Source organism: Spodoptera frugiperda, chromosome 13, assembly GCF_023101765.2.
Source record: "Spodoptera frugiperda isolate SF20-4 chromosome 13, AGI-APGP_CSIRO_Sfru_2.0, whole genome shotgun sequence".
Classification (NCBI taxonomy): Eukaryota; Metazoa; Arthropoda; class Insecta; order Lepidoptera; family Noctuidae; genus Spodoptera; species Spodoptera frugiperda.
In genome coordinates this window covers 6,119,327-6,145,827 of record NC_064224.1, presented here as the reverse complement: position 1 = coordinate 6,145,827, position 26,501 = coordinate 6,119,327, and the positions used below count along the sequence as shown (strand labels likewise).

The window sequence follows — 26,501 nt, the reverse complement described above, 5'->3', positions numbered from 1 at the left end:
GCGTAACCTAGACGTGAACAAGGCGAGCGGTCCGGATGGGATACCAGCGATTGTTTTGCGGACATGTGCGCCTGAACTGTCTCCGATCCTGACACGCCTGTTTAGGCTATCTCTTGAGGCTGGTAAGGTGCCGAAGGTATGGAAGCTGGCTAACGTACAGCCCGTTCCCAAAAAGGGTAGTCGTGCTGACCCAGCCAACTATAGACCAATTTCAGTAACGTCCATTCTATGTAAGACAATGGAACGTGTACTGAATTCTAAACTCCTGGCATACCTAGAAACTAATGACATCTTAAGTGACCGACAATACGGCTTTCGCCGAAACCGGTCAACTGGAGATCTTCTAGCGTATGCCACCTACATCTGGAGTGAGGCCATTGAGAGGCACGGGGAGGCGCTTGCCGTTTCCCTCGACATCTCGAAGGCTTTTGATAGGGTCTGGCATCATAGCCTTGTTGGTAAGCTTCCCTCCTTCGGCCTGCCTGCTGGTCTGTGTGCTTGGATAGCAGACTTCCTGAGCGACCGATCCATCCAAGTGGTCATCAATGGCTGCTCGTCCGATGAAATGGCTATCAATGCCGGAGTTCCTCAGGGGTCAGTGCTCTCGGCTACATTGTTCTTGTTGCACATAAATGATCTGCTTAAGCCCGGTACCTTTGGGTATGCAGATGACAGTACTGTTGCTGAGAGATACACGTCCAGCGCACGAGCTAGTGGGTCACAAATCCAGTCTCTTCGAGAGGCTATGGTGGGGCGCTTGAACTCTTCCTTGGAGGCGGTATCCGCATGGGGCAATGCCAATTTGGTTGAGTTCAATGCTGCTAAGACCCAGGCGTGTCTATTTTCCGCTAAAAGGAGCCAATTCAGCCCTGCTCCTACTTTCCGAGGTGCAGCCGTGCCAATAACCGACCGTCTGGATATTCTTGGTGTTACGCTAACGTCTACCCTCAACTTTGGGCCATTCATTGAAGCAAAAGCCCATCTTGCTGCAAAAAAACTGGGAGTCCTCGCAAAGGTCAGACAATACTTCACGCAGGAACAGCTGCTCAAACTTTATCAGGCGCAAGTTCGATCATGCATGGAGTATTGCTCTCATCTTTGGGACGGATCAGCCCGATACCAGCTTGATGCACTCGAGGCAATCGAGAGACGAGCCAAGAGGATCATTGGCAATGATGCACTTGTCGAGTCGAAACTCCAAAGTCTAGAGCACCGACGCCGAGTGGCTAGCCTGTCGGTTTTCTATCGGCTGCATTTCGGGGAGTGTGCGTCGGAATTGCACAATTTAATTCCGCCTAGCCCGTTCCATCATCGGACAACCAGACGTACGGCAACGCGTCATCGTTACATGGTGGATATCCCATCTATACGCACAAAACGTTTTGGGAGTACATTCATTATACGTACAGCTAAGGAATGGAATTCCCTGCCGGAGTCTGTGTTTCCCGAGAGCTACAACCCTGGAATATTTAAATCAAGAGTGAATAGGTTGCTTCTAGGTAAGCGCGCTCCATCGTCGACCGCATCGTCGCTTCCCATCAGGTGAGATAGTGGTCAAGCGTGAACCTATAGTTAATAAAAAAAAAAAAAAAAAAGTACTTTATTCTGTTGTCACAGAAAAATATAGTAATTTTCTCGCATCTCCCTGTACAAGAGCGGCCCGCTATCGATGATATCGCCGCGACCTGACCCCGCTCGCTATCAGACAATTAACTTTAATGGATATATTTAAATTAGTGCTCCACACTCAATTGACAACATATTATTATCGGTCCGTATTGTAAGCTACTCAGATCAAACAGAAAAAAAAATACACAACTGAAAACAAACTCTTTCTTCACAACACTAAAGTTCAAAATCAAATGCAACTCCCCTCATTAGGTTCTAGAAGTTAATCAATGAAAATTGTTATGGTTATAGGCACTTTATATTTGTATTTTAATCACGTCTGCCATTCTTATCGAGGGGTCACGCTGCAAAATCATCGCTATCTCAAAGTACGCAATTATAAACGTAAATACAATTATAATAATGTACGTAATTAAATGTAAATAGGCAAATAATAAAACAATATCTTGTCAATATCAAAGAAATATATATTTAACTACACAATAAAAGTAACAATGTACAAAATAAAACTCTATTTACACAATTATACAGTTCATATTATTTTGATTCAAAGGGGAATTTTGTACTTACACAAACAAAATTTTGGTTGGAAGGTAAAGTTTACCTACAAAGTTATACATTAAATTAATTCAGAAAATTATAACTAATACACGATATTGTCTAAACTCCCTTTAAACTAATATTTACAAAATAATTTACACGTTCTTAAAACTCACTGCACTCACAACCGCGACGGTAGCGTCAGCAGACAAATATTCTTTTTTTAAATATGCGGAACTTTTTTCAACGGCTCAGCGTTCGATAGTTCCGAATTTGAATTTAAAGTCACAGTTAATAACGTCTTTTTGGATCACTGTTGGGTGGTAGTTTGTGTGCTTGGTGACGGTGATCCGCCTGACACAGGTGGTTGGACCATGGCTAGATGAGGTGGCGGCAGGCCCATGGGGGGCAACGGTCGCCCTCCCGCCATGAGGTGGTGCGGGTGGAAATACTGCTGCAGCGCGGGGTGGGGGTATAAATGGTGGGGGTGGCGAGAAAACTGCGCCATTTTGAGTTTCTCGATCTCCGCCTCCTGTACACGCTTCGCTTTCGCTCTTCGGTTTTGGAACCAGATTTTTACCTGTTGACAAGTTAAAATATTGTTATTAGTCTATTTTGTAAATTGTTCTTTTAATTATGTGGTAAGGTGTCATCTTTCTAAGATTTATATGGAAATATTCGTAAGATTTATACAAGACACCACCTCGCTGTTTTCCATAAAAATGTAGTCACTCTATAATAGATAGCACTATAGGAACATTCTTTGGAATTAATTCTACTCAAACTCTAAAACATTAAACAATATTATATTTATTTGATCCTCACCTGAGTCTCAGACAATCCTAATGATGAAGAGAACTCGGCTCGTTCCGCAATACTCAAGTATTGCTTGTCGACAAACTTGCTCTCTAGCGCTCGAAGCTGCTGCGCGGTGAACGGGGTGCGAGGCTTACGGTTAGGTTTGTGCTTGCGGAGATTACATTTCAACTTCGCAGGCTCACCATTGGCATCTGTTGACAAAAGAAAGAAACATATAAGTATAATCATTCAATAGGGGATAAAGGAAATTTCCAAAATGAATCGCTCAGTGATCACAGTTGCACTCAACTCTTCCATCAAATTCATAAAACTTTTGACGTTGACTAAATTACCAATTCAGATTCTTGCATAATGCAGTCAATTTTCGCAACATAATAAAACAGTGGGCAGTAAAATTAATCAGGCTAATTTGTAAACGAAACGATCTCTAATGATGTTTCGCAGCCTTTGTGAGATATGTCAAAAGAGATTGGCTCCAAAGATGCAGCATCAGATAACACAAGATGGACATTAATATTCTAAAGTGAATCTCGAAATGCTAACGTGGATTTCCTCAATACGTCTTTTACGACTAATTAATTAATCGTTAAACCTCCAGTTCTCGATTCGATCACATATTTCTTCGTCAAAAGAATTTCTAAATACTCTCATATGGAAGTGGTATGAATATTAATAATGATAAATGGTAACATTTTATCTTGAGACGCTCCAAGGGCAAGTATGGACAGCACGAACTTTACTGTTACATCTCAATAACACAAAAGCAGCCGAATGACGATCGGAATGTCGGTCCGTTCGTTCACAATAAATCGCATAATAAAACTCATATAAAATAAAGGCTAAAGGAAGCGAACCGCGATCCGATCCCGATAAAATCTCCATGAGGTAATTTTTAAACTTATTTAGCGACGAAAACAAGCGTATTAGTACGCAAATCGTTGATTTTATTGCCACAGCTGGTTAGAAAAGAATTGATTAACGCCCACACGACCCAGATATGAAGAGAGATAACAATTTCGTTGGGCACTCAGTAGTCAAAGCATTTGTGTTTAAAGCTCTCTTGTAATCGTGATTGGATCTGTCATTACGAGTTCTTTCTTAAATAAACTTTATCTGAATTCCGATTTCTTTTTTTGTAATCTCATCATCGTCCTGGGCACGTGTAATCCGTTGTGTAACTTTACGATCGTTTATTTCATCAATCAAATTAATCCGTGATTGAATAATAAATTTATGTCCATCTGAATCATCTCGTCCGTTTATTAGCGGCAGTGGATTCGTCAACTTAATTCTGGTTTTATTAGTAATTTGGGTGTGATTCAATAAAAAACTGGCTCCTAAAGTTTTAAATTTATTGGCGGCACCATTCGACGGCTTTAATGTACTCTAACCTACATAATTATCTATCAACTAATTGGTATTTAAGTACTAATTAATGTTTGTGATCGTTGATTGATTGACGAACACGTGTTTGGACTTTCGTTTTATTGTGCTTATGACACATTTTCGGTGGCACGTCATTATGCTTAATGAAGCATAATTATTATTGAGCTAAACGCTCCCAAAGTTGTTTTGATACGATTGAAGTGATATACGTTTAGAATTCTTAGCAACAAAATATTTGCAAAGATTTACAACTACTATTTTAAATTATGATTGTAACATAAGAGCCGAAACGATTAATTAAAGCTCGTAGAAAATACAAAACAACGATCGTTGAACATTTGCAATATGTAATTTGCATTCGAGATATTAAAACATTAGTTGGTAGTATGGCGCTTGGAACGACGTATTAATCCCAATGTCAAACTGTACACTCGCTTAATAGCTAATGGCCCACAAAAAAGTAGAAAAAAAAAACGTAAATTATGTGACAGTCGAAAAAAAGTCAAAGTGTATTAATGTCGTGTTTAGCAGACGTCAAAGCAAGTACCGACGACAAGACGGAAATAAAGCTAAGAGCCGCTACACACTAACGATTTAAGTGCCGACTTTTTTTCTATTTTAAATAGATAACTAAATTACCACACATCGTTCTTTTTATCTCGTCGTGTTTTTATTCTACAAACGTATTTTAATAAACGCTACTGTATTCTGTTTGAGAAATTTCTCGCATTATTAATGAGAAAGAGGCTACAAGAATAATGTAAAGTTCAAACGTGTCGCAGATGCACGTGTGGGGCGTTCCTTAAGTTTACTCGGGAGCTAAATTACCTCCTTTAAAAATACTTATATGGGCCTGTCTGTTCTCGTTCTCTTGTTAATTGTATAAAGAGATATTGGCTACAGATGTTACACGGCTGACTTATGTCCGTGTTGTGAGCGACGAGAGAAATATGAGACATTTAAAATGCGTTTAAATACATTCCCCATTGTTGCACACTGACGACTTAGCGACTTTTTGTTTTGAAACACAAACGTCTAGCTAATGAATTATGAAAAGTGCCGAGAGTTTTTGTACGACTTAAAAATGGAAATCAATTCTCATCCTGCACGTTTCTGCTGACGGTACCTAATGTTTCAGTTGTGCTGCTAAAAAGACAGTTGATATATTAATGAGCATGTTTGCTTTTTGTGTGCGCACCACCATTAATCGTGCGAGGCGTGGTATGTCATTCATTCCAATATTTTAAACGGGCAGCGTATACTTGACGTTTTTGTTGTCTGTACAAGAGAGGCGGGCATTCTTTGCGTCTTGCGGGATACTTAGCATTACACGTTTCTTTTATTATCCGTGAATGTAAAGTAATATTAGTAGCGATATATTACCAATATTTCAACTATTAAAAACAAAGAAGCTTTACAAGCTCATAGGTCTCGCCTTTACTATTAATATTCTAGCTATCATAAGCGATAATATAGAAATATACACGCATTACAAATGAAAAGTATAATAAAATTCAAAATATATTTGTCACAATTCGCGCCGCACACCGCTATAAACAATCATCATGGCGTAACATTATAATAAAATAACACATTCGTATCGTTACAACTAAAAAACTCATTTGCCGATTTTCACCGCAACCGAGAAAAATTGTTTGAAAATTGAAAACGATGTATTTGAAAACATATTCAGAAAATATTTTCTTTAATAAAATAGCGGTGTAAATAATTTATTCCGTCAACGAAGCAGTATTAGCTGTGCGCCCGGATTCCTCTACAAAACGCCCACAATATTTATCTGGTGATCAAACGAATCCTTAACGGAGACCATTCATCAGCACTCAATCTCTTGCTCATAAAGAGGGCCATAGAAAACGCGGAAGTGTATCGCCTGTTAACCGTTTAATTTATGTTTGGAAAACTATTTTAGTGATCGCTTTTATGTTCGACTATTACTTATCATTCGAACGGATCTAATGTGTATGCTAACCAATGAATATGTGAAATCAGATAAATAGATGAATAGATTTTTTAACGGACTTTTCTATAAAGATCCCTATTTCAATTACTTCAGCTCTTTTCCGTTGTAAAACAGCGGTTTTAAATGAGATTTTGTGATGATTTGTGACACAAAGAACGCTTATTTGAGATAAAGAGGTGCTTGAAATTTGTAATAGCTCCATTTTTCATATTTTATTTGAACTTCTGTCTTTGATGTTGGAAACACAAAAGGGACTTTATTAATGATTCACATTTAAACAATTAATAGCATTTTGTAAATAAATTTATGAACACTGATTATGCAAGCGTGACGCACACGCATTTTTCTTATTAAGATTATACCATCAGACAACGACTTCTATTTTAACTGTTTAATAATTATACATGGCATGTTTACATTTACAACAAGCTCTGTAATTGGTCACAATCGCTTTGTTTTTAGGTTCCGCAATGAACTCATACTCTCCCAGTTCCCTGTATAGAGCAGAAATCACCGAGAGCTTTCATCCTTTTCCTACCACCAACATTACCATCATCTATCTCATTCACACATCTATCTATTTACTATGTATTTAAAATGTATACCATTAATATCACCCGCTACTCTCATGGCCTCTCCTTAAATGATCTATTAAGAGCATCGGCCCGTTAAAGCTGTGTTTATACTTGTAATGTTCTGTTCAGTTTACAAATAGCACTATTCAATGGGACATTAGTATTTTGGCTCGACGCCAGCAACTGACAGCGGGGTTTGACTGCTTGTTAAACACAAAACGTTAGTTTTTTGTGTTCGTATTAAAAAGCTTTGTGTTGGAGCGTGTGTATTGTTCTTTTATTGTGTTTAAATGGAGTATGTAATGTGATTTTACGTAGTTTTACATAATTTTCCATTTATTTATTTACCTTACTTGTTAATTGCATTTTTCAAATATTTAATTTGAAAAAGAAAACATTTAAAAATATAAAAAGCAGTAGCCCACCAGTAACGGGATAAATCCAAGCTATTACATAATTATTATTAACTACATATTGTAATGTGTTATCTAATTTTAATTCCTATTAGCAGTTGTATGCATTTACAAGGAATGCTTAACTGTAAGTAAATACTAACAAACTTTATCATTTTAGCATTAATATTCCCATATTCCTAATAATATAATTTTAATCCAACATGACCAATTCCAATTAACATTTAAATTAAATTAAATACTAAAAATTATTTTGCAAACCGTACATCGAATGAAGTGGTCGCGACAGTTTTGTTGCACATACTCGGTAATTGATTGGGAATGCTTCTATAATTAGGAGCGTGACTCTTGTTGCCGACGGTACATTGTACATATAGGAACAGCACACACAATAGGTTTGTCCAGTCTATGTGTGTAGTATGTATGTATATGCAAAATTATGCGAAACGAAATGGATATCACTTGTAAGTTCTGTCAGCAAAAACTAGTAATTTAAATTTGAATTTCTCGTGTTTACTTACATATACACAGGTTGCGGTTTTTTTTTTCTTTTTTTATTTAGACGGAAATGTACTTTATTTTTATGTGTTTTAATGTGTTTTTTTAATGCAATTAGGTGTTTATGAAGATTCTATGGGTAGATTAAAATTACATGTATCGTAAGTGACCCGGTTGTGGCCACTTTAAGAATTTTGTCGACTTTGAGGCTTTCTTAACTTATAGTTTTTGTTATCACGAAAATATTTCTTGTAAAAAGTCATTTAACATGTATTAACCTTGCCTAAGAAAACCCTTTTTTTAAAGAACGTCCAATAGAAAAATAACTGTATAAAAAAGAAAAAAAAAGGGAGTTTGTGCCATTTTTGGCCAGGTTCGTGCCATTTCTGGCCACGGTCGTGTGCCAGTTCTGGCCATCAAAAATACAATAAAAGTAATCAAAATTTATTAATTAAATTTCACATTTTGTAAACAATGGTTTTCATTTAGTTTGGAAAATATGAAATATTATTACTTCACTTGAATTTAACTTACAAATAAAGAGATCAACATTTCTATGACGTTGGTAAAAGCTGCAAAGTAAACTGACCTCCCCTTTGTGTAAAGGCAATTTATTGCATCTCTGAAAATGAAAAATATGTATTTGTTGATATGTAAAGCCAAGGAAAAAAAGCCACGATAAAATAAAGGGGAAGAAGTGGGGTGTCTATGTACATCAGTTTTGGCCAGCCATGTGGCCAAAGATGGAGAAATTCATAATTTTATCTCCATTAGTGGCCACCTTCTAAAAACCTCACTTCAGAAACATATGGCGACAAAATAACTTTAGTTTCACTTAGACAATATATTCTTAATGTAGTATTAACATAAACATCCAAACAATAAGCAAAGATTTAAAAAATAAAAACCAAATCCTCACCCGCTCGCCTTAGCCTTTTTGTTAAGAACTTAACAATTTCACCCTCAACTAAAAAGAATGACTTGTTGCATCGAAGTGAAGTTTGACACATTAAAGCTGCCAACGGTATTAGTGTCTCCAATATTCAATATTTTAAATACTGTACATCACAGAGTAATTTATTTGTCCATGCCTTAGTTATAAATATTTGAAGGCCCAAATGGCCACAAAGGGGTCGATGGCCACAACCGGGTCACTTGCCCTAAGTATAAATATTAATATTTTGTAGTATTTTATTGAAATATAAAATATCTACTTAATAGGTGAAACGGTAAAACAGGAAGTGTATGTAACATTTCAATTTATAAAAACACAATTAAAAGTAGTTTAGTAATGCCAAATGCTAAAGTTCAGTCCGTATGAAGATCTAGTGTATAAAGACATATTGACCTAGGATTCAAACTTAGCACTACCAGATCGAAAGTCGCATTTACATCTTCTACTTACTAAACGAGACACAATAAATGATTACAACCCAATAAAACTAAATAAGAGTAATTAACAAGACATAAAATATTAATGGCTCTTTCAAACGTGTATTAAAGTAGCTATACAAAACAATAACAAGAAATTACTTACTAAGAATAATAATTCAGTTAATTAGACTATAATAATAATAACGTAATGTTATTATGAAGGACTAGCTTCTGCCAGTGGCTTTGCCTGCGTTCCCGGGGAATAAAAAATATTCCATCACCCAAGTCAGATCATACTTGGTCTGTATACCTAATCAAAATCCGTTCAGTAGTTTTGGCGTTATTGACGGGCAAACATCCAAATTAACAAACTTTCACGTTTATATTAGTGTGATTAAGCATTCCTTTTGCTACTACTACTTAGAAGTATCTAGAAGTCAGAAAACATCTGAAAATTTAGCTATTGACTTCTATCTAATGACGGTTGACTTCTGATCATGATTATGTACTTCTTTTTAAAAAGATAAGCCTTAAGCTAGTTATTAGGTGAATATGTTGTTAACTTAATAATATTGCCAAAAAGATAAACTATAAATTTGTCAAAAAAATACTATAAATTATAATTAAAATTAGAACTTAAATGGTCAATATCCGTTCCCGCTATATTGCATAAATTAAATACAAGGCTCTCGTTGACATTTATGTCTTTTTATATATTTATTCATTTATATTTTTTAATTGATATCAACCCTGTATATTTTGTGAACATGACGGATTTTAATTAGCCAAAGTCGGTTTATTAAATATTTGACATAACCCCACAGGAAAAAATCCATAGTAGTGTGATATTTATGTCACCTCGCCTGGAGATTAATTTGTTCGGAAAAAATTCTCGATATTACAAGTAGGCTCTTTCTTTGATTGTAACCAGTCATTGGGGTACGAAAGTATCTAAAGGAAATGTGAGTGATTTCAGTTTCGGCCGTAACAGAATAATTTTGGTTTCTCCACGAAAAACGTTTTGCAATGAATCGAACGCAAAAGTGACTATGTCGAATTTTTTCTTATTTAATCAACAATTAAATATAGTGGCAAAATTAAAAACACGATGATTTTCTGTCATAAGAAAAACGTGAATTAATTGTAGTATTAATTGTGATTATTTGTTCAATCTTTTCAATGGTTGTTACAACAATATTTTATCTGAAGGTACACAAGAAATAAGGCACAGTTCAGAATATCGTGCGCTTAATTGACAAGTGGTATATTAATTAGTTGCATGTTGCGATCCACTTGACTCGCTCGCCACCGACGCTGACTTGTACAAGGCCTTATAATTCTGTGCAATGAGCATCGGCCTACGAGCGTCACGGGGCGTCTATGTGCACACAGCCTTACAACGCACAGACAGCCACCAAACTTTCGAAAAATTAAAACTTATTCTTCTATTCTCTTTTCAAAAAATATTGTTCATAAAAAACGCGGGTGAAAGATTGACAAAAATGACAGCTGTCATTGTGTGTGTGTTTTTTTTTGCTTGCAAGCAAAGACAATGTTCTATCCAGCCAGTAATGTCGTGTGAATACAGTAGCTAAAACCCCGAGTTAAATACAAAAGCTACTGGTAAAAGTGAAAGTTGTCTTCATTAATTATTGTGTGAACATTTTTAGGTCAAACCTGTCAATATTGACATTCTCGACTTCTTTTCAACCTACTCACTGCGCCTTTCCCAATAAAGCACATTTTAAAGTGTAACTTAATGTAGATGTTGATATCTTTAGCTACACTTAATGATCATGTCTAAAGTTTTGTTATAATATTAATTAATATTGGAAAGACTCATAAAAAGCTCTTCAATCATAAAATATTGAAACAAAACCGTCTAAAGTCTGTCTCTTTTTATATTTCTTTTAACGAAATAAAACCTCTACAGCACAGTAACTCTATGGACTAGTATATTAATAAATGAACATGTTAATGTAGCTACGTCGTTTGCGCCGCAGGGTTCCCCCCGGACTCCCACGCGCCTGCCCACCTACCTCGGCCCATAGCGTAATGATACGACCATACATTAAGGATTCTTTCAATGGAAACTATTCGAGGACTCCATGGTATGTCTGGATGGTGTATGACGGATTAATGGGGCTCTTTGTATTAATTATTGTGGTGTTTCTTGTAAAATGTGACTTTTGACTTCTATTTTTCGTGTTTTGACTTCTAAGCTGTGTTTCTGTCTTGTAGTTTAGAAGTCATAATTCGCCAATCACGAGATATACCTTAAGCTAAAACGTAAGTTGGTATATATTTGTGAAAACGGCTTAAAAATTTAACAGTTTCCTCCATTAAAAATTCAACAACGATACAACAAGGTTTCTTTCATCTAACCATCAATAAATTACGAGATCCGCAGTTATAAATAACACAAACACATAACGAACTAATTTAACAAACACGGATGTCGATTAACACTTTTACTTAATCATTAATCGATTAAGAATCGACTTCTAATAATATATGAATAATCGACTAATTAGTTTCAAACTAATAATTCACACCTCGAACAAAACATCTCTAATTATGATGACATTTGTCCAATCACGGTCGTGTGAAATTTTAGAATAGAAAAAACAAGTTTTGAAAATTTAAAAATCGAATACATAATGATTAAATTATAATTAATATGAAGACGAAGGAGAATTTAATCTGTTGTTAGGAGTCTTAGGACCTCCTAAGACTACTCCTAAGACTTGCCGTTGTATTTTTCTCTTTAAAACATAACTGTTCACCTAGTTTCTGATACTATACTGAATGGTAAATTGTTATTGATGAAACTTAAAGACTTCATCTGTCAGTATTCTGAAGAAACCGTTTAAAAAGTAACTATTTTTTTTTATATATTTAAACCAACTTATTAGGGAACTAAGCCACTAATTTTATTCTTACGCAAAATCAAAAAAAAAACTTAATTACTTAACAAAATCGCTTAACAAATTGAACATGATTATTTTAACACTTTAAATAATATTACAAAGCAAAATCTCTACCATTCACATCGACTAAAATATTACACAAGAATAGCTGTGTAACGTTACAAAATTCGCCTCAACAATATATCAACGACAATATTAGTCGTGCATAATTCTTGCTTTCTTGTCTTGCAACTATTGCCAACGACCACATTTCCAAGAAGGCCTCAGATATTATAATTTATGTCCCTAACAACAATGAGAAGCTGCGCGAGCGCACGATGACAAATTATCTAATTCGTTTCGCTTGATCATTTTAATTAAGTCCGAACCAATATCCAAAGTTATTAATTTGATTATTATAAAATATTATTCGTTATTTATTATAACATCATTCATAATTATCATTTTAGTTCTTTTTATTCGAAGTTATAATAAGAATAATATAATAAAATCTTCGTATAGTTAAGATTATACATTTTTATAATAACGATTATTAATATCTAATATAATTATTATTAATTCGTTAAAAATTAATATCAATTAATGTGTGTTTATGAGACCGGATTATTATTTGCGCACTTCCACAGATAACGGCCTATAAAATTATAATTAGGCAATAATTCGTATAATTAATAAGGTTACGTTTAGTTTCGAGCCAATCTCGCTTATCAAGATTGGAAATTAATCTTTGACTGAAGGTCGGAGAGTTCAAAGTCACTTTGTCGCCTCTAAGCCGGTGTAGTACTCATCTAGGTACCTATGTAAACGTAGGTTTATCAATATATGGCTACTTGTAATCAGATGTTTGAAGATAATCTTTATGTTTAAACAGTAGTCAACTTTCATTCGTCTATCTTTCCGAGAATCGGATGTATGTCACCATAAACCTACTTAATTTATCTTAATTTTTATCAAATGTGTCTTTGAATTAATATCGAATCAACCGGCGGAGGTTTTGATACAAACTGTTATTTTGATTCATATCTAATTTATTTTAAACTATCATAATGTAGGTACCTAAAGCCGTATTTTTTTCTTTTAACTAATAAATTTTACGTAATTTAGGATTTATACGACCATTTATTTTTTAATTTTAATGATGTAATAAAATATGTTTTAAAAACTTGCCACTTAATACCAATTTATTTTTTTGACAGAATACGTTCATGGCAACTCGAAATTCAAATAAATGTTCGTTTAATGACGTACCAAAATTTTAGAACGCGAAAGTCAATTGAAGCGTTCCATTTTCAAAAGGGCTACCGGTGGCGGTGCTGTTCGGTGCAAATTGACGGATTAAATTGCATCGCTTGTTTTCGTGAAAGAATGCAAGCAAGCGGCGAAAAAATACGAAGTTTGCCGAATGCTTTTAATGGGTGTTTCTAATTGGTCAACGCGCGGGTCGAGGCCGATTGTTACAAATTCGGCCAAAAGAAAGAAGCGAGCGATTCGAAGAGTTCACAGAATGCGTGTGGTTTACTGTACGGTGAAATGGAACGTTCAGGTTCGTGTCGTAAGTCTAGTTTGAGTGTAACTGTACGTTAACTAGGCACTTAAACATTAAACTGTGTTGTTCTGTTCATTGTCTTGTGTCGTTCAAGCACCGGCGTTAACTTTTAGCGTACGCTTCTGCGAACTACTAAAAATATATTCAGTGTTCTACACGACCAATTCTGACTTGCCTCTGCTCGCCTAATGCTCAAACGACTTTCAACCCTATTGCCTCCGTGATAAGGGCATGTCATTAGGACTGTCAAGCAACATTGTTTGTAGGTGTTTTACTAATTTGCCCGTGCAGGAAGCACGGATGGCGTGATGAGGACTCAGTACCGTATAATCTTCGCCTCTGATGTTATCTAAAGATTTATTATTTACTGTCATCGTCCGAGAGATGGCAGCACGCGTCACTGACTATGCCACTGGACTTATCTCTTTGCGAATGCTATTATGAATTATTTTCAACCTTAAGTTTGGGTACTAAGAGCTATACGTTTCATCTTCAAAGACCTCCCATAGCGTGATAGGTATTGAAACTAGGTCATTTTTCATGCCCACACATAATTACGATTAATTTCCTGGTAAGCTGCCTTATTTAGTTGGTACAAACAAGTTTAATAACGGGCATTATTCATGGTAGGTAGGATACAGCTACATAGCAAGCAATAGGCACTAGATTACAAATTACACGCTGAATGAAGCTGCAGTTGTAACAAATTAAAAATTAAAGCCCGTATAATCAGAATGGCAAAACACGGCCGCATATGGCAACCGCATAATACATCGGAGAAAACAATAAAACAAAACTAAAGGAATATTTGTTCGAAAATCGAATAATCGAGCAATTGACTGAGCAGGCTACTCGAGTACCCGATCGAGCGACTTGCACGCAAACGAATCGATTAATCGCTTCGTTACACCACCGACCGCCAGGCGGAGCCACGCGTCAATAAAATACTTGTAAAACTATCGCAAAATGAATTAAAACAGATGGCGAGCCAATTAGGAGAGGCAATCGTGCGCGTACCGGGCGAAAAAAGACCTTAAACGTGGCGTCAAATTGATTTCTTCCTTACGACTTTCAACTTAAGGTGTCTATTTGGTATTTTCGAGTGGCAGTAATGGGGTTTCAGTTTACAAGCGCTAACGAGAGCATTGGAAACGATAAGCCTTTCCAGTTATACAGATAGACAAATATGGATATATTTATCATTAAGTTTGCGCTGAAGTGTACGCTTAGGCCCGCGTTATGTCATTATACACTAATTAGCTTAGGAAACGAGACAAATTCGTGCTCTTAGATATCGCATAGAAATAAATAATTCATTTATTTATTTATTTGTTCGTAATTTTGTAATATCATCGATTTCACTGGTAAATTTCTTGGTTATAAATCGCTATGTTTATTATTCTGTAGTTATAAGATTGATATGAAGATATCTTTTACCTATCATACAAATTAAATGATATTCAAAACCAGAAATGTGATATGTTATTTGTTCATTTTATCCGTCCAATCAGGAAGATTTTTATTATATTTTGTAACTGATAAACCAGTTAATAAAAGCTCTACACGATTTGATAATAAAGTACAAAATTGCATAGCAATATTTAATGGATAATATGCGCACAAAACTCGGTAATTGGGTGCGCAGTAACTGTCACACCGTTTATTAAAATCAGTCAACAATTTAGAATGTAACTAGAAATTGCTACCGAATAAAATTGGTACAAAAGATTTGTAGCCATATCGACTTAAACAGCCTATAATTCCACCAAAGGGGTAGACAAACAGGTCTTATAGTGTTTTGCACTTTATCATTATTGTTTGTGAAACTACGAACTAAACAAGCTTCTTGCAGAATATTACAATTACTTGTAAACTTCATAGAATGGATTTTTTTATACAAAATGGATTTTGTATCGATCGAAAAGACATCTCTAAACAGAATTTTAAATGCCATACCAGAGGGTTTATTTTACGTTAATGCAAATGACACGTTAATGACGTTCGGTAATCTGATTGGTCAACTAATCAGAGGGCTAAACTAAACGTGGATGCGTAAATGCGAAAATAGTGAGTTTGTGTATATGTTTATTCCTCAATCACGTCAAAACGACTGAAGGGATCGGGATGAAATTTGGAATAGAGTTAGATTATGATCTAAAATAACACATAGCCTACTTTTTATCACACAGAAACGCGGACAAAACCGCTGGCAGACGCTAGTTCATCTATAAGTAAGGAAGGTAAACAAGACCCTTCCAGGAAACCAATTAGAAGTTCTATTACCTAGAGCAAAACAATAAGAACGATTACTATTTTATCATTGCTATAAACTAGTTAATGATTTTGATATCACGGTCCACTATAAGTCAATAGGTGTGAAATGAAACGGTATAACTTATTAAATGTATAATGTTATAAATGCAAAGGATTGGAGCGAACCGGCCTGTGACGTGGACCTAGCGTCGATTGTAGATTGTTGACTTGAATTGTGAATTTATTTATTTATTTATTGGCTTATTATATTTATTTATGTATGTATTGAATAAAAAATATAATTTCAGTATTTTTTTGTATAATTTACATGTACACAAAAAGAACATGGATTGGTTGACTTTTTTCTGATACATTTTTTAAATGTTCTAATGAATCTATGGTTCTATGGTTTTAAATGTCCTAAACTAAGAAAAGCTTGTTTTATAGGAATAGTATCAAAAATGTGAAGGTAAAAAATGCCTTTTTAAGATTAAAAGTATTTGCAAAATAAGTATTTTTGGTAGTCAACAAAGCCTACATTAACTAATTTGAAAACCAAACTGTACCTTTAGGTACCTTCATAATATACAACCTTTTTCGTCGTTTTTAAGTAAAACAACGGTACTTTAATTACTTAAATTGTTTGTCGACATTAATCATGAACCTGTTTTTGGTATTTTAGTATAAGAATAATGAGCACATTGCATACCCTGGTCACACGCAACCAATGCGATGATAAGGACTGCCTGCTAATTATACGACACACGAACTACTTTTTTTACTTAGGACGACAAAAAATCGTTACGTGAATAGGCAGCTTTATCTAATATTGGAAATATGTTATAGAGGGTGTTTGTTCATTTTTCTTTTTTTCACGTTAAAATGGAGACTAATTGATGTGTCTTTTTTGTGTGGAGAAAGATGGAGGACCGAAGAGTGATGTAAGGTCATTATATTGACAAAACTCTTACATTCCCACGAAAAAAGTTTCTTAAATACATTATTCCTATAGCTACTGTATAACTCTTCTTCATAGATGGCGCTTCGATAGTTTTAAGGCACATCAACACTGAATTATTATTCTAGTTAAAAATTTGTTAAAAACAAACCAAGTAAGTAAATGAATAAGATTTTCAGTAACTTGTATCAAGAAGTATAACTTAATCAAAATGATAAGGCCAACAATTGCTATTACAGCGAGCAACTAGGTACAAGACCCGAGCTAACAATTACGTTAATCAGCAAAATACGCATTTTCGCGAAAGCAATTTAACATACTTAATAGACCATTATTCTGGATCGTAAACAAATAGGAAAAGGTATTAATGGTATTTTAGTTCGTAAAAGCGTCCAATATTGCCTGGAGCGGTTGCAGCCCATTGTGCGGGAACGATAAGAAACCAGTTTCCACTGTGTTTTATTTTTCAGTGGTTGCAAAGCCTACCTTTGTACCCTGATTCGCTGATACGTTTTACCGGTCAAATATGAACCGAGAAACGTACCTATATACGTCTGTACGTTCGTTTTATGCGAATAGAATTTGTTCACTAATTTAAACATCGTATTTACGTATCGAATTGTTATAATGTGGATACGAAGTACGTATTATGCCATATTTTTATGATTGCTTTATATGAAATACATGAAATCGAGTGCGGGGCAATAAAAATGCTTCGGTGATCTCGTTAACTGAGTATAAACGGAAATTGTTATGTTATATCGCGACTGTTATACCCGAAAGGGTATAGGCAGAGCTGTATGATGCAGTTAATTTTACGTTTAGGCCAATTTATTATAAGAAATCTATTACAACTGTAGACTCTACCTATAAAAAGTCAGTCAGTCAGTCAGTTTGACAGTCAATTTTATTGACAGTCAAATTGATTAGATCAATAAGGCAGTCACAACATGCGATAAAGTAATGGTGCAAATTCAATACTTATTATTTTTAATACAAGAAGCTCCCAGTCGCTTTGTTACTCAGTTAAAACTAATTACGTTTTGCATTAATTCCGTTTCGTTATCTACGTTTATATTTCATTAGAAACATAAATGTCTGTAGCATCGTAAACTACGTACGTTTTACACTTTTTGTACTTAACGCGGTTTTCAGTAGCTGTACATTACATGTCGAGACCAAAAAAAATTAGATACATAATAATATTAGTAACAGCATTATAGTTTCTTCATCCTGTATAACACTTTCCTTCCACATTTCGTTCACGACTGTACTAAGATTACATAGAAATAAAAATAAATGTACATGTAAGTAGAAAAGTACAATTTATGCAAGAGACCTAAGGATCATGTTTAAACAACATTATTTATTAACAATTCAAAAAGTTTTTACAAACAACTTCGTTAGCGAATGTACTCAGAATTGACCGCAAGAAAGTTGAAAGTACTTTCGAGTGGAAAAGTGAGATAAACTTTTTTCCACACAAGTTTTTAATGACATTTCATACATTTTGTTTGTAATAAGTTTGTTTGAAATGGCGTAATGTACAGGCGAGTGGAAAATGTTTATGCATAGTAAAAAAGAGTTACGTGTTCAAAAGTCGTGGTTATTGCATGACAATGGATACTTTTCATTACTCGTTTGCAAATTATTTAATGGCTTTACAGTTTTTACGAGGCCATTTTCCGTGTGGTATCCAATTGGCAGCAGTGTGTGTACGCCTTTCCAAATTATTTGTTTTGTGTGAATGTGTTGAAATTTTGTTTTGACCTCGTTTTAATGTTAACATGAAAAGATTAGATAATGTCACTTCATGAAGAGGTAAGTAGAGGTGTACCGTAAGTACAGAAGCTTATTATACTAAGTTATTATTTAAATATACGTTTCCCTTCACTAGGATTTACAAACATATCTACAAGTTCACATACACATGACACTCAGAAACAATAATTTGTGGATCACACAAAGAGTTGCTCCGTGTGGCAGCCAGTTGCCTAGCTAGCACCAACGGTGCAGTCAACTATTATTGAGTCGAAAGTCTGAATAATACTTTAGCCTACTTGAACATGGGTTCAATGACAAATTGCCAGTGACTTTTACGACCTAACAAACAATGAGATAGCCCAACAAACAGAATAACTAAGTACATAATCAAAATTTTATCTAATCTTTGAAATAATTATCTCATTGTACCTACAAAGTAATAACAAAGCTATTGTTTTCATACAAACGAATAATTTCAAATGTAAAATAATACAATTTGATTTGCATTTTCTTAGTAAATCGGTGGCTATTACGCGGTTTTAGTAAGAAAAGTAACAACAGTTTTGCTCGCAATTCTTCTAAGTTGTTACAAAGTTGAGAAACAATAACTTGGCATGTTTTCAAGCACTACTAACTAATATTAATTGCATAGTTTTTATATTTACTGTGGTAAGCTAGTTTTTTGCGTGTAAAACATGGTTATATTACAAGCTATGCGAGAGCGTAGCGCTTCACTGTATAGCGTGAAGTTGGTTGAGCATTGTACCTACTGAAAAAGGTGTTAAAAAGATTTTTTAACCAACTTTAAAAATATAAGGTTTTTAATTTGATCTGTGTTTATGTAAGGTTGTACGCGATTATCTCGGGTTTGGTTGAACCGATTTTGATACCATTTTCAGCATAATATTCTTCAGACTTATTAAACTTAAAGAAATGGAGGTTGAAGAAGGTTGTAAAAATTCCTGATCGATTGTCGCGAACAAATTTAAATGTAAAATTGCAACAAGGAACGTTTTTCTTTTACAGAGAAGGTGGCATTTTATTGACCATACCTTCTCAAAGGCTACAAGTACTAGTAAAAGTACCTATGCATACACAAGTGGTAAGTGCGACTGCACCGAAGCTGTTTCAATTTGCAAACGAAGCGAAGCGAGAAATGGGTTAGCTTAGCTCCTATTACACCCCTACCCTATAGCAAAACTACTATCACAGGACTTTTTATTCACAACCTTATGACTAAAGAAATAAGGACTAAGAAATGGTAGTATATTTTTTTTGCTACCTAGTAATTAGGCTTTATTTACGAGCGTGTGTTTTAAGTGCTGTTGAAAAATATTCCTTATCATTTCAAATTATTGTGTGAAAAAAGTGTAAAAAGTGACCCGTAAAATTACTTAAGTGTGTCAAAAAAAATTAAGTACCAGGCCTAATTTTAACACATTTTCGAACACCCTTTTATTAAATAATATTAGTTTTAGTTTATAAATAATTTATGATTGCTTTCCAAAGTCGTCTTTTGAAAACAAAAATATACCAAATTAGTTCAAAATATATATTTTTTTAATTTCCCAGTGCATCCAAACCTCAGTAATACAATTAAGAATGGAAATGTACGTAGCAGTGAACTAAACGTTTCTCACAATGCGATATTAGAGGCTAATAAGGCTCGATAGCCGGGCCGGCGCGATTAGCCGGTCGTAATTGTATGTACGGCGTCTATAGCCGAGGTATACTCGCTGGTAGCCAACTCTATTGGCTATGTAGAAGTAATGTTTGAAAGCACGCGAACTTAAGTTTCTGAATTCAAGAGATTCTAGTGTTTAGGTTGCTTTGTATATAATTATATTTAAGGTGGTAAATATGTATTTGTTGATGTTTATAAGTACATTCTAATTTTTCTAATTTTACTGTCATAAAATGTCCACTGCTGAACATAGGCATTCCACAATAACTTCTAGATAAGCTTGTTGGAAGCAGCCTGTATGTCGCAGCTATCTGCAACCTTATTATACTGATCATATCAGTCATAAAACATCCACTGCTGAACATAGGCCCTCTCCAATGACTTCTACAGAAACGACCTACATCTAGTAGCTATCTGCAACCTTATTATACTGATATAAAAAAGAATTCGTCTATAACTTCTATCTCTATATTATATTATATAGAATATTTGCTTCAAAAATAACATTCCTATGTAATAAATGCCTTTACACGTTTGCCGAGTTTACCGACCAAAAACGTTGTCTACAACTTATTGTGTCATTTACGTAATAGTTGCTTACATTTGTGGTTATAAAATGACGCAATTAACAAAATAAGTGGTTTTATTAATGGCCGAGTGACTAATTAAGGAATCATTCATCACTTTCTTGCTAATGGCAGTAGTTAATCATTTATGTCTTACTTTGCATCTGTCAGCTAGACACTGAGAAAAGTATTGCGTTTAGTTATTGCAAAGAAAAGATTATTTATTATGTGTTTGCGATAATCGTTTAGCACTATAACGCATTTTTACGCGTGTATTAAGTATAGTCACTGTCACTAGACTTAGAAAATTTAGGGCCTTTTGCCATATATTGGCCATAATTCTAGAGCCTTTAGTCATAAGTTATACAACGTGCAAAAATACCTACTACAAGCAACGATCGAAATTCAAAATGTACAAAACCTAATAATACTTTGCTCGACTATCCACCGTACTCAGAGTCATTTAATGGTTACTTAACCCAGTCCTTAGCAATTGTTTTCAGAACAAAATCGTTATTAAGGAATGGTTTGAGTAACTATTAAATGTCTCTGAGTGCGGCCGTTAGTAATTAAACCTAAAATCAATCGAAGAATATGATGACCATTAGACCGACAACGCAATTGAAAGCAATATTCAACAACAACAATAATACTCTTTTACCCAACCTGTACCGTGTAATCATGACTTATGTGTTGACAATACAATTTATTTCAACTTGACAGAGGGCGTGGCTGTTGCGCACACGCACGTCCACGGGGAATTATGATAACGATTTTATTACGTAGGTTATAAGAGTTGTTTTTGCAAATCTATTGCTTTTGACGTTACTGTATTGTGGTTTGGTGTGAAAATATATTTGAAAGTTTTGTAATAAGTTGGTGAAATTATGATTCAGTTGGTTTGTGGGTTCTTGTTAGGTAATTGGGTTATCGAATAAGTTGAAATTGGGCATCCCAAACCTTTACCTATTTACCTACTCCCATAAGGTAAAATGTATTTGTATACCTACCTATGCTTTTAAACCTCTTTCATACATACATACATAACCTCACTCCTAACCTGTCTCCAATGGTATGCCAATTGCTACGAATTTTACATATCTGTTTCGCTTTATCAAAAGTCATCAGTCTTTTCATGCATTCTCGTCGGTTAAGGGTACTTTTAATTTGGCCCTTCTTTAATATATCACCAATCTGGTCTCTATATGAACCTCTTTCATTGAGTTACTTTTTAATTTTCATCCTATGAAACTTTGGGCATAGTATATCTTATTGTGACTACTAAGTATGAGGTTATAGGTTCGATTTCTACGCCAAACAAAGTATGTTAAGTAATTGTTGTATAAGTTGTTAAAACTGTCCTACCATATTTGGTGGTAAAGCATTTAAGTAGTAATTTACCGTTCAATAAAAACAACAGGAAGGTGGAAATCATTCCTTTAGACAGTGAGGCAATACCACCTTTTAAGTTTTTTTTTTTACTTAAGCACAAAAAGTATTAATAAATGCCAAATTAGCAACTAATTTAATACCCGCTTGCACTTTTAACCCCAAATAAGTCGATAGCAATCAAATCGATTACTAAAAAGGATTTCCTCTAACGTTTATATCGAGTTAAAAACAAATCGATTTCCCGATTAGAAAACAACTTTAAGTAAACTATAATCGCTAGTATCGATTACCGTAATCGAATAATAATCCGAGAAATTATGTCAGGGATAATTTTTGTTTAATATTAATTCTTTAATAGTAGTATTGACGTGAAGTACTCGATTATATATTCGATTTACTATATAAGGATGTGATAATCGATTAAAAATGTTGGATTAGAATTGAAGGAATGTTATTGAATGCCGTTTGATAAAAAATGTAATGTAATGTATGTCTGTTAGTATTTATAAATGATGAATATAATCATTAAGTCGTTTGTTATGTTGTTATATGTATAAATAATCATTTTAAATGATTAGTATGAATGTAAAACGTGGAATTAAATAAGTGAGTATTTTTAAATCACAGAAAATATATGCCAATTGGAAAGTCCCAAATCCCATATGTAAATTGAAATTATAAAATGTAATTTTATTACAAATGTATACATTTAATCTAAAAATGGAAAACCGACATATAGGTATCTATATTAGGTTAGGTCAGGTATACAAATTAATTTCAAAGGGTTTATTAAATTTAAATAGGTACCTAGGTATATTTTGTAACTGATAGGTTTCAAAGGGGTTTTCCAAATAATGTATAATGTGAAATGAAGGAAAATAACTATTAACGGCCACATTTTATTTTACAATAAATTAACTACCTATGTATATAATAGGCATATATGTATATGATTATAATTGGAATATATTACTATATTATAACAACAACTTAACAAGTTTTATATTAAACTTACATAAAAGGGCTGATGACTGTTGATGAAGCGAAAGAAGTATGTAATAAATATAATATTCTATTTGGATATCCTTTTTATTTAATATAATTATATTGCTTATTGAATTAAACCTTAGAAAAAAAAAGTGAGATCAGACAGTACCTACATATCTAACCAATTTCCACGAACTTCTAACCCTTTCAACGGCAAACTTATACAATCACAAATTCTCTCCCAATCCCCCAAATCCGGGCGTGTTGTCGAAACTGATGCTCTATTGTTTACGCATTCTACTGATCCGTTATTTATGTACCGCTTTTGTTTTCGAAAGACATCGGTCCCTGATACCCTACCGATGCGAATGAAGGGTTAAAGGATTTTCCATAACAAGATGTTTGTAGACAAATAAATTGATAACAATAAGCTTTTGAAAATTAATTGAATTGAATGTAGTATAAATGTGACATAATTTCATTTCAAAATAAGATAGTAAAATGAAATAATAATTTGCTTATTTTATTTGTATAAATGTTAAATGAAATTAAAATAAATAAATTATGTTAACGAATTTGTTACGCCGATTTTTTTTATTTATTTATGAGGTAAATCAGTCATATTTTCTTTATTATATTAAAAATGTAAATTAGTCTCGGTGGCATTAGCTACGGTAGAAATTACTCATTTCTAGATCTTTCATTTTAATCAAATTTTGAAACCTATTTTTATTTAATGACCTAGGTATGAACGGCCTATCTGGAAGTCATAGGGGGAGGCCTATGTTCAGCAGTGGACGTCTTTTAGCTGATATGATGATGATGTTGATATAAACAGGTTTAATAGGCCATTTATTAAACCTATTTAAAATTCCAATTATCAAGTTACCGAAGAATTATTATTATTACATAACATAATCGATCATTTAATTAATACAACAATTAATAGTTTCCCAAGAATTAATGCAAATTAATTCATTAGATATAAAATGATTAATATGAATTAACTAGAACAGTTATTTACTAATTACTTTATAATTTATAAAACGATTTGTTTTAAATGCAATTATTATATAATGATCTTTATATAAGTACTATTATACATATAATAGTCACACAATTAATAATTCTTAATTTCTCAGTAGTAGCACGGAGTCTGGAATTGTGCCCAGTATATGGCAATAGGCTCACCCCCTATTACATGAGACTTATAATTCTAATTGTGAAAAGTGTGTGTACATTGCATAGTTGCATTACGTGCCGTAATGTGCACCTCTGCCTACCTCTTCGGGGATAAAAGGCGTGACGATATTGATAGTCACATATATTCTCAAACATTTATTTATGAATCCGGATAAATTAATCGCGTATAACGTGTATATATGTATATAAAGGAAATAATTAAATATACAATTTATGTAATTGAACGTCAACGAACGTAATTAGGTTTAAATAATAATTTAATATCATAATTGGGTGGAGCAAAAATATTTTAATTAATAAAGCGGTATGCAGGAAAACGATAGCAGTAATATATAAATTATTATTGCAAAAATACGTTACTATATTATGTTATATTATAACTGTTATCAATTAATTTTAATAACGTATTTTTCCTCGTTATTACTTAAATTAAATCGGAATTTCCAAATTTTGTTTGTCACATCGATTTCTGGTAATAATTAGGCACGATAATATTAATTATTGTTATGGTGTTAGCAGCTTAATTAATAACTTATTTGTTTACGTTATATATGTTTACCTTACTTATATGTAGTTATTGTTTAAAATAGAGGAAACCGTGCCACAACAGGCGATACGTGCCGAACTAATTTTGGATTGTACCTAACTACCTATATTTTATTCATTGGATAGCCAAGTCAACAATTAGGCAATGTTACATTCTATTTTTAATTTGTAAGGTTAACCGTCCTAGCAATACTCTATATATATACTTTATTTGTATATATACATATGTATGTAATGAATTAAAAAGCGTTTTGTGTTTACTAAACTAATTTGTAGCACATTACCCGGCATTAAGTTAGTCATCGTATGTAAAATAGTGTAAATAAAATAAATAACTACAGAACTAAGATACTAAATTAGTATAATATTTTTAAGAGAAAATATTTTCTAATCACAAAAAAGAAAAATAAATAAAAGAAATTCTATATGAAGCATCGGCCTAATATTTACTCACACATATCTAAATAAAATGCAAGCAAATAAATTTTTACTAAGATTAAAACTGCCTCATTCTACACATCTAACTATGAAAACACCGTACTAAAATTATTTACCGAAATCACAATATCAAAGTCTAAGTAATCGAAACCCAAAAATTTCGAGATTAAAAAGATAAAAGTAAAGAATAACGCAACGAAAATACTACGGCTACACAATCTCTAACTTTCCATTCTCACAAAGAATTTCTTAAAAATATAACATTTGTGCAGTCTACAAATCTTCTATGGCAAAAAAGATGTAAAAGTAAACTAACCTGTTAAAGGTCCAACAGGGAAATGTGACTGGAACAGCGGGCCGAAGGAAGGCACGACGGGCGGCGGGCCCGGCCAGCCCGTCAACCCGTACGCCGCCACCGCCAGCGCACTGAACGGCGTCGGCCGCACCAGCTGCGCCTTCTCCGACGGACCTCGCTCCTCGTCCTCACTCGGCAAGCCGTTCTGCAGGTCTTCTACGTCTACTATCGAGTCTTCTTGGTTAACTGAGTCCTCGTACTCATCTTCAGACGAAGTTACAGTCGCTGACATATTTGATATATTCAAATTCAATGGTGGCGTCTGAGACGACGGCCGCGGAGACACCGACTTCCCTCCGGGCAGCTCGGGCTGCGCCGACGGAGACTGCCTCAACGGAGACTCCGGGATCGTCCTGTGGTGCCTGATCATCTCCGCCGTCTCATCCACTTGGCTCGCCTTCGTATCCGCCAATATTGACGCCACGCTGAAGCTGATCCTCGACGCCTTGGGGGGCTCCGTCGCTTCGGCAGGGCTGCTCGGGTACCTCGAAACACTCTGAATCGCCATGTTCACTTCCTTGTCCTCGTAACTTTGTTTCTTTAACATTGAACGCTGGTTAGTTCCATTTAGCACAGCCGGTTCACACTAGGGCGCGATCTACGGATCGTGTACGCATGCGGGCGCAGTCGGAGGTTGACTGGCGGACAGTGGCGGCGCGCGGCG

The 26,501-nt window shown here is 34.3% G+C and overlaps 1 protein-coding gene across 1 annotated transcript; it reads right to left on the bottom strand.

Moving 5' to 3' along the window:
- Window positions 1-2,075: 2,075 nt before the first annotated feature.
- LOC118270659 (muscle segmentation homeobox) lies at window positions 2,076-26,498 on the bottom strand. The gene is made up of 3 exons (XM_035586397.2): window positions 25,799-26,498; window positions 2,995-3,179; window positions 2,076-2,749 (listed from the first exon to the last, which is right to left on the bottom strand). The coding sequence occupies exons 1-3, from the start codon at window positions 26,382-26,384 to the stop codon at window positions 2,480-2,482; spliced, it is 1,041 nt and encodes a 346-aa protein (XP_035442290.1). The 5' UTR covers window positions 26,385-26,498; the 3' UTR covers window positions 2,076-2,479.
- Between the last annotated feature and the right edge of the window lie 3 nt (window positions 26,499-26,501).

Coding starts and splice junctions, on each gene's coding strand:
- LOC118270659 (XM_035586397.2), bottom strand. CDS start 26,384: ATGTTAAAGAAACAAAGTTACGAGGACAAGGAAGTGAACATGGCGATT. Junction 3,180..25,798: donor CCCTGTTGGACCTTTAACAG/GTTAGTTTACTT, acceptor TTTTGTCAACAG/ATGCCAATGGTGAGCCTGCG. Junction 2,750..2,994: donor TAGGATTGTCTGAGACTCAG/GTGAGGATCAAA, acceptor ACTTGTCAACAG/GTAAAAATCTGGTTCCAAAA.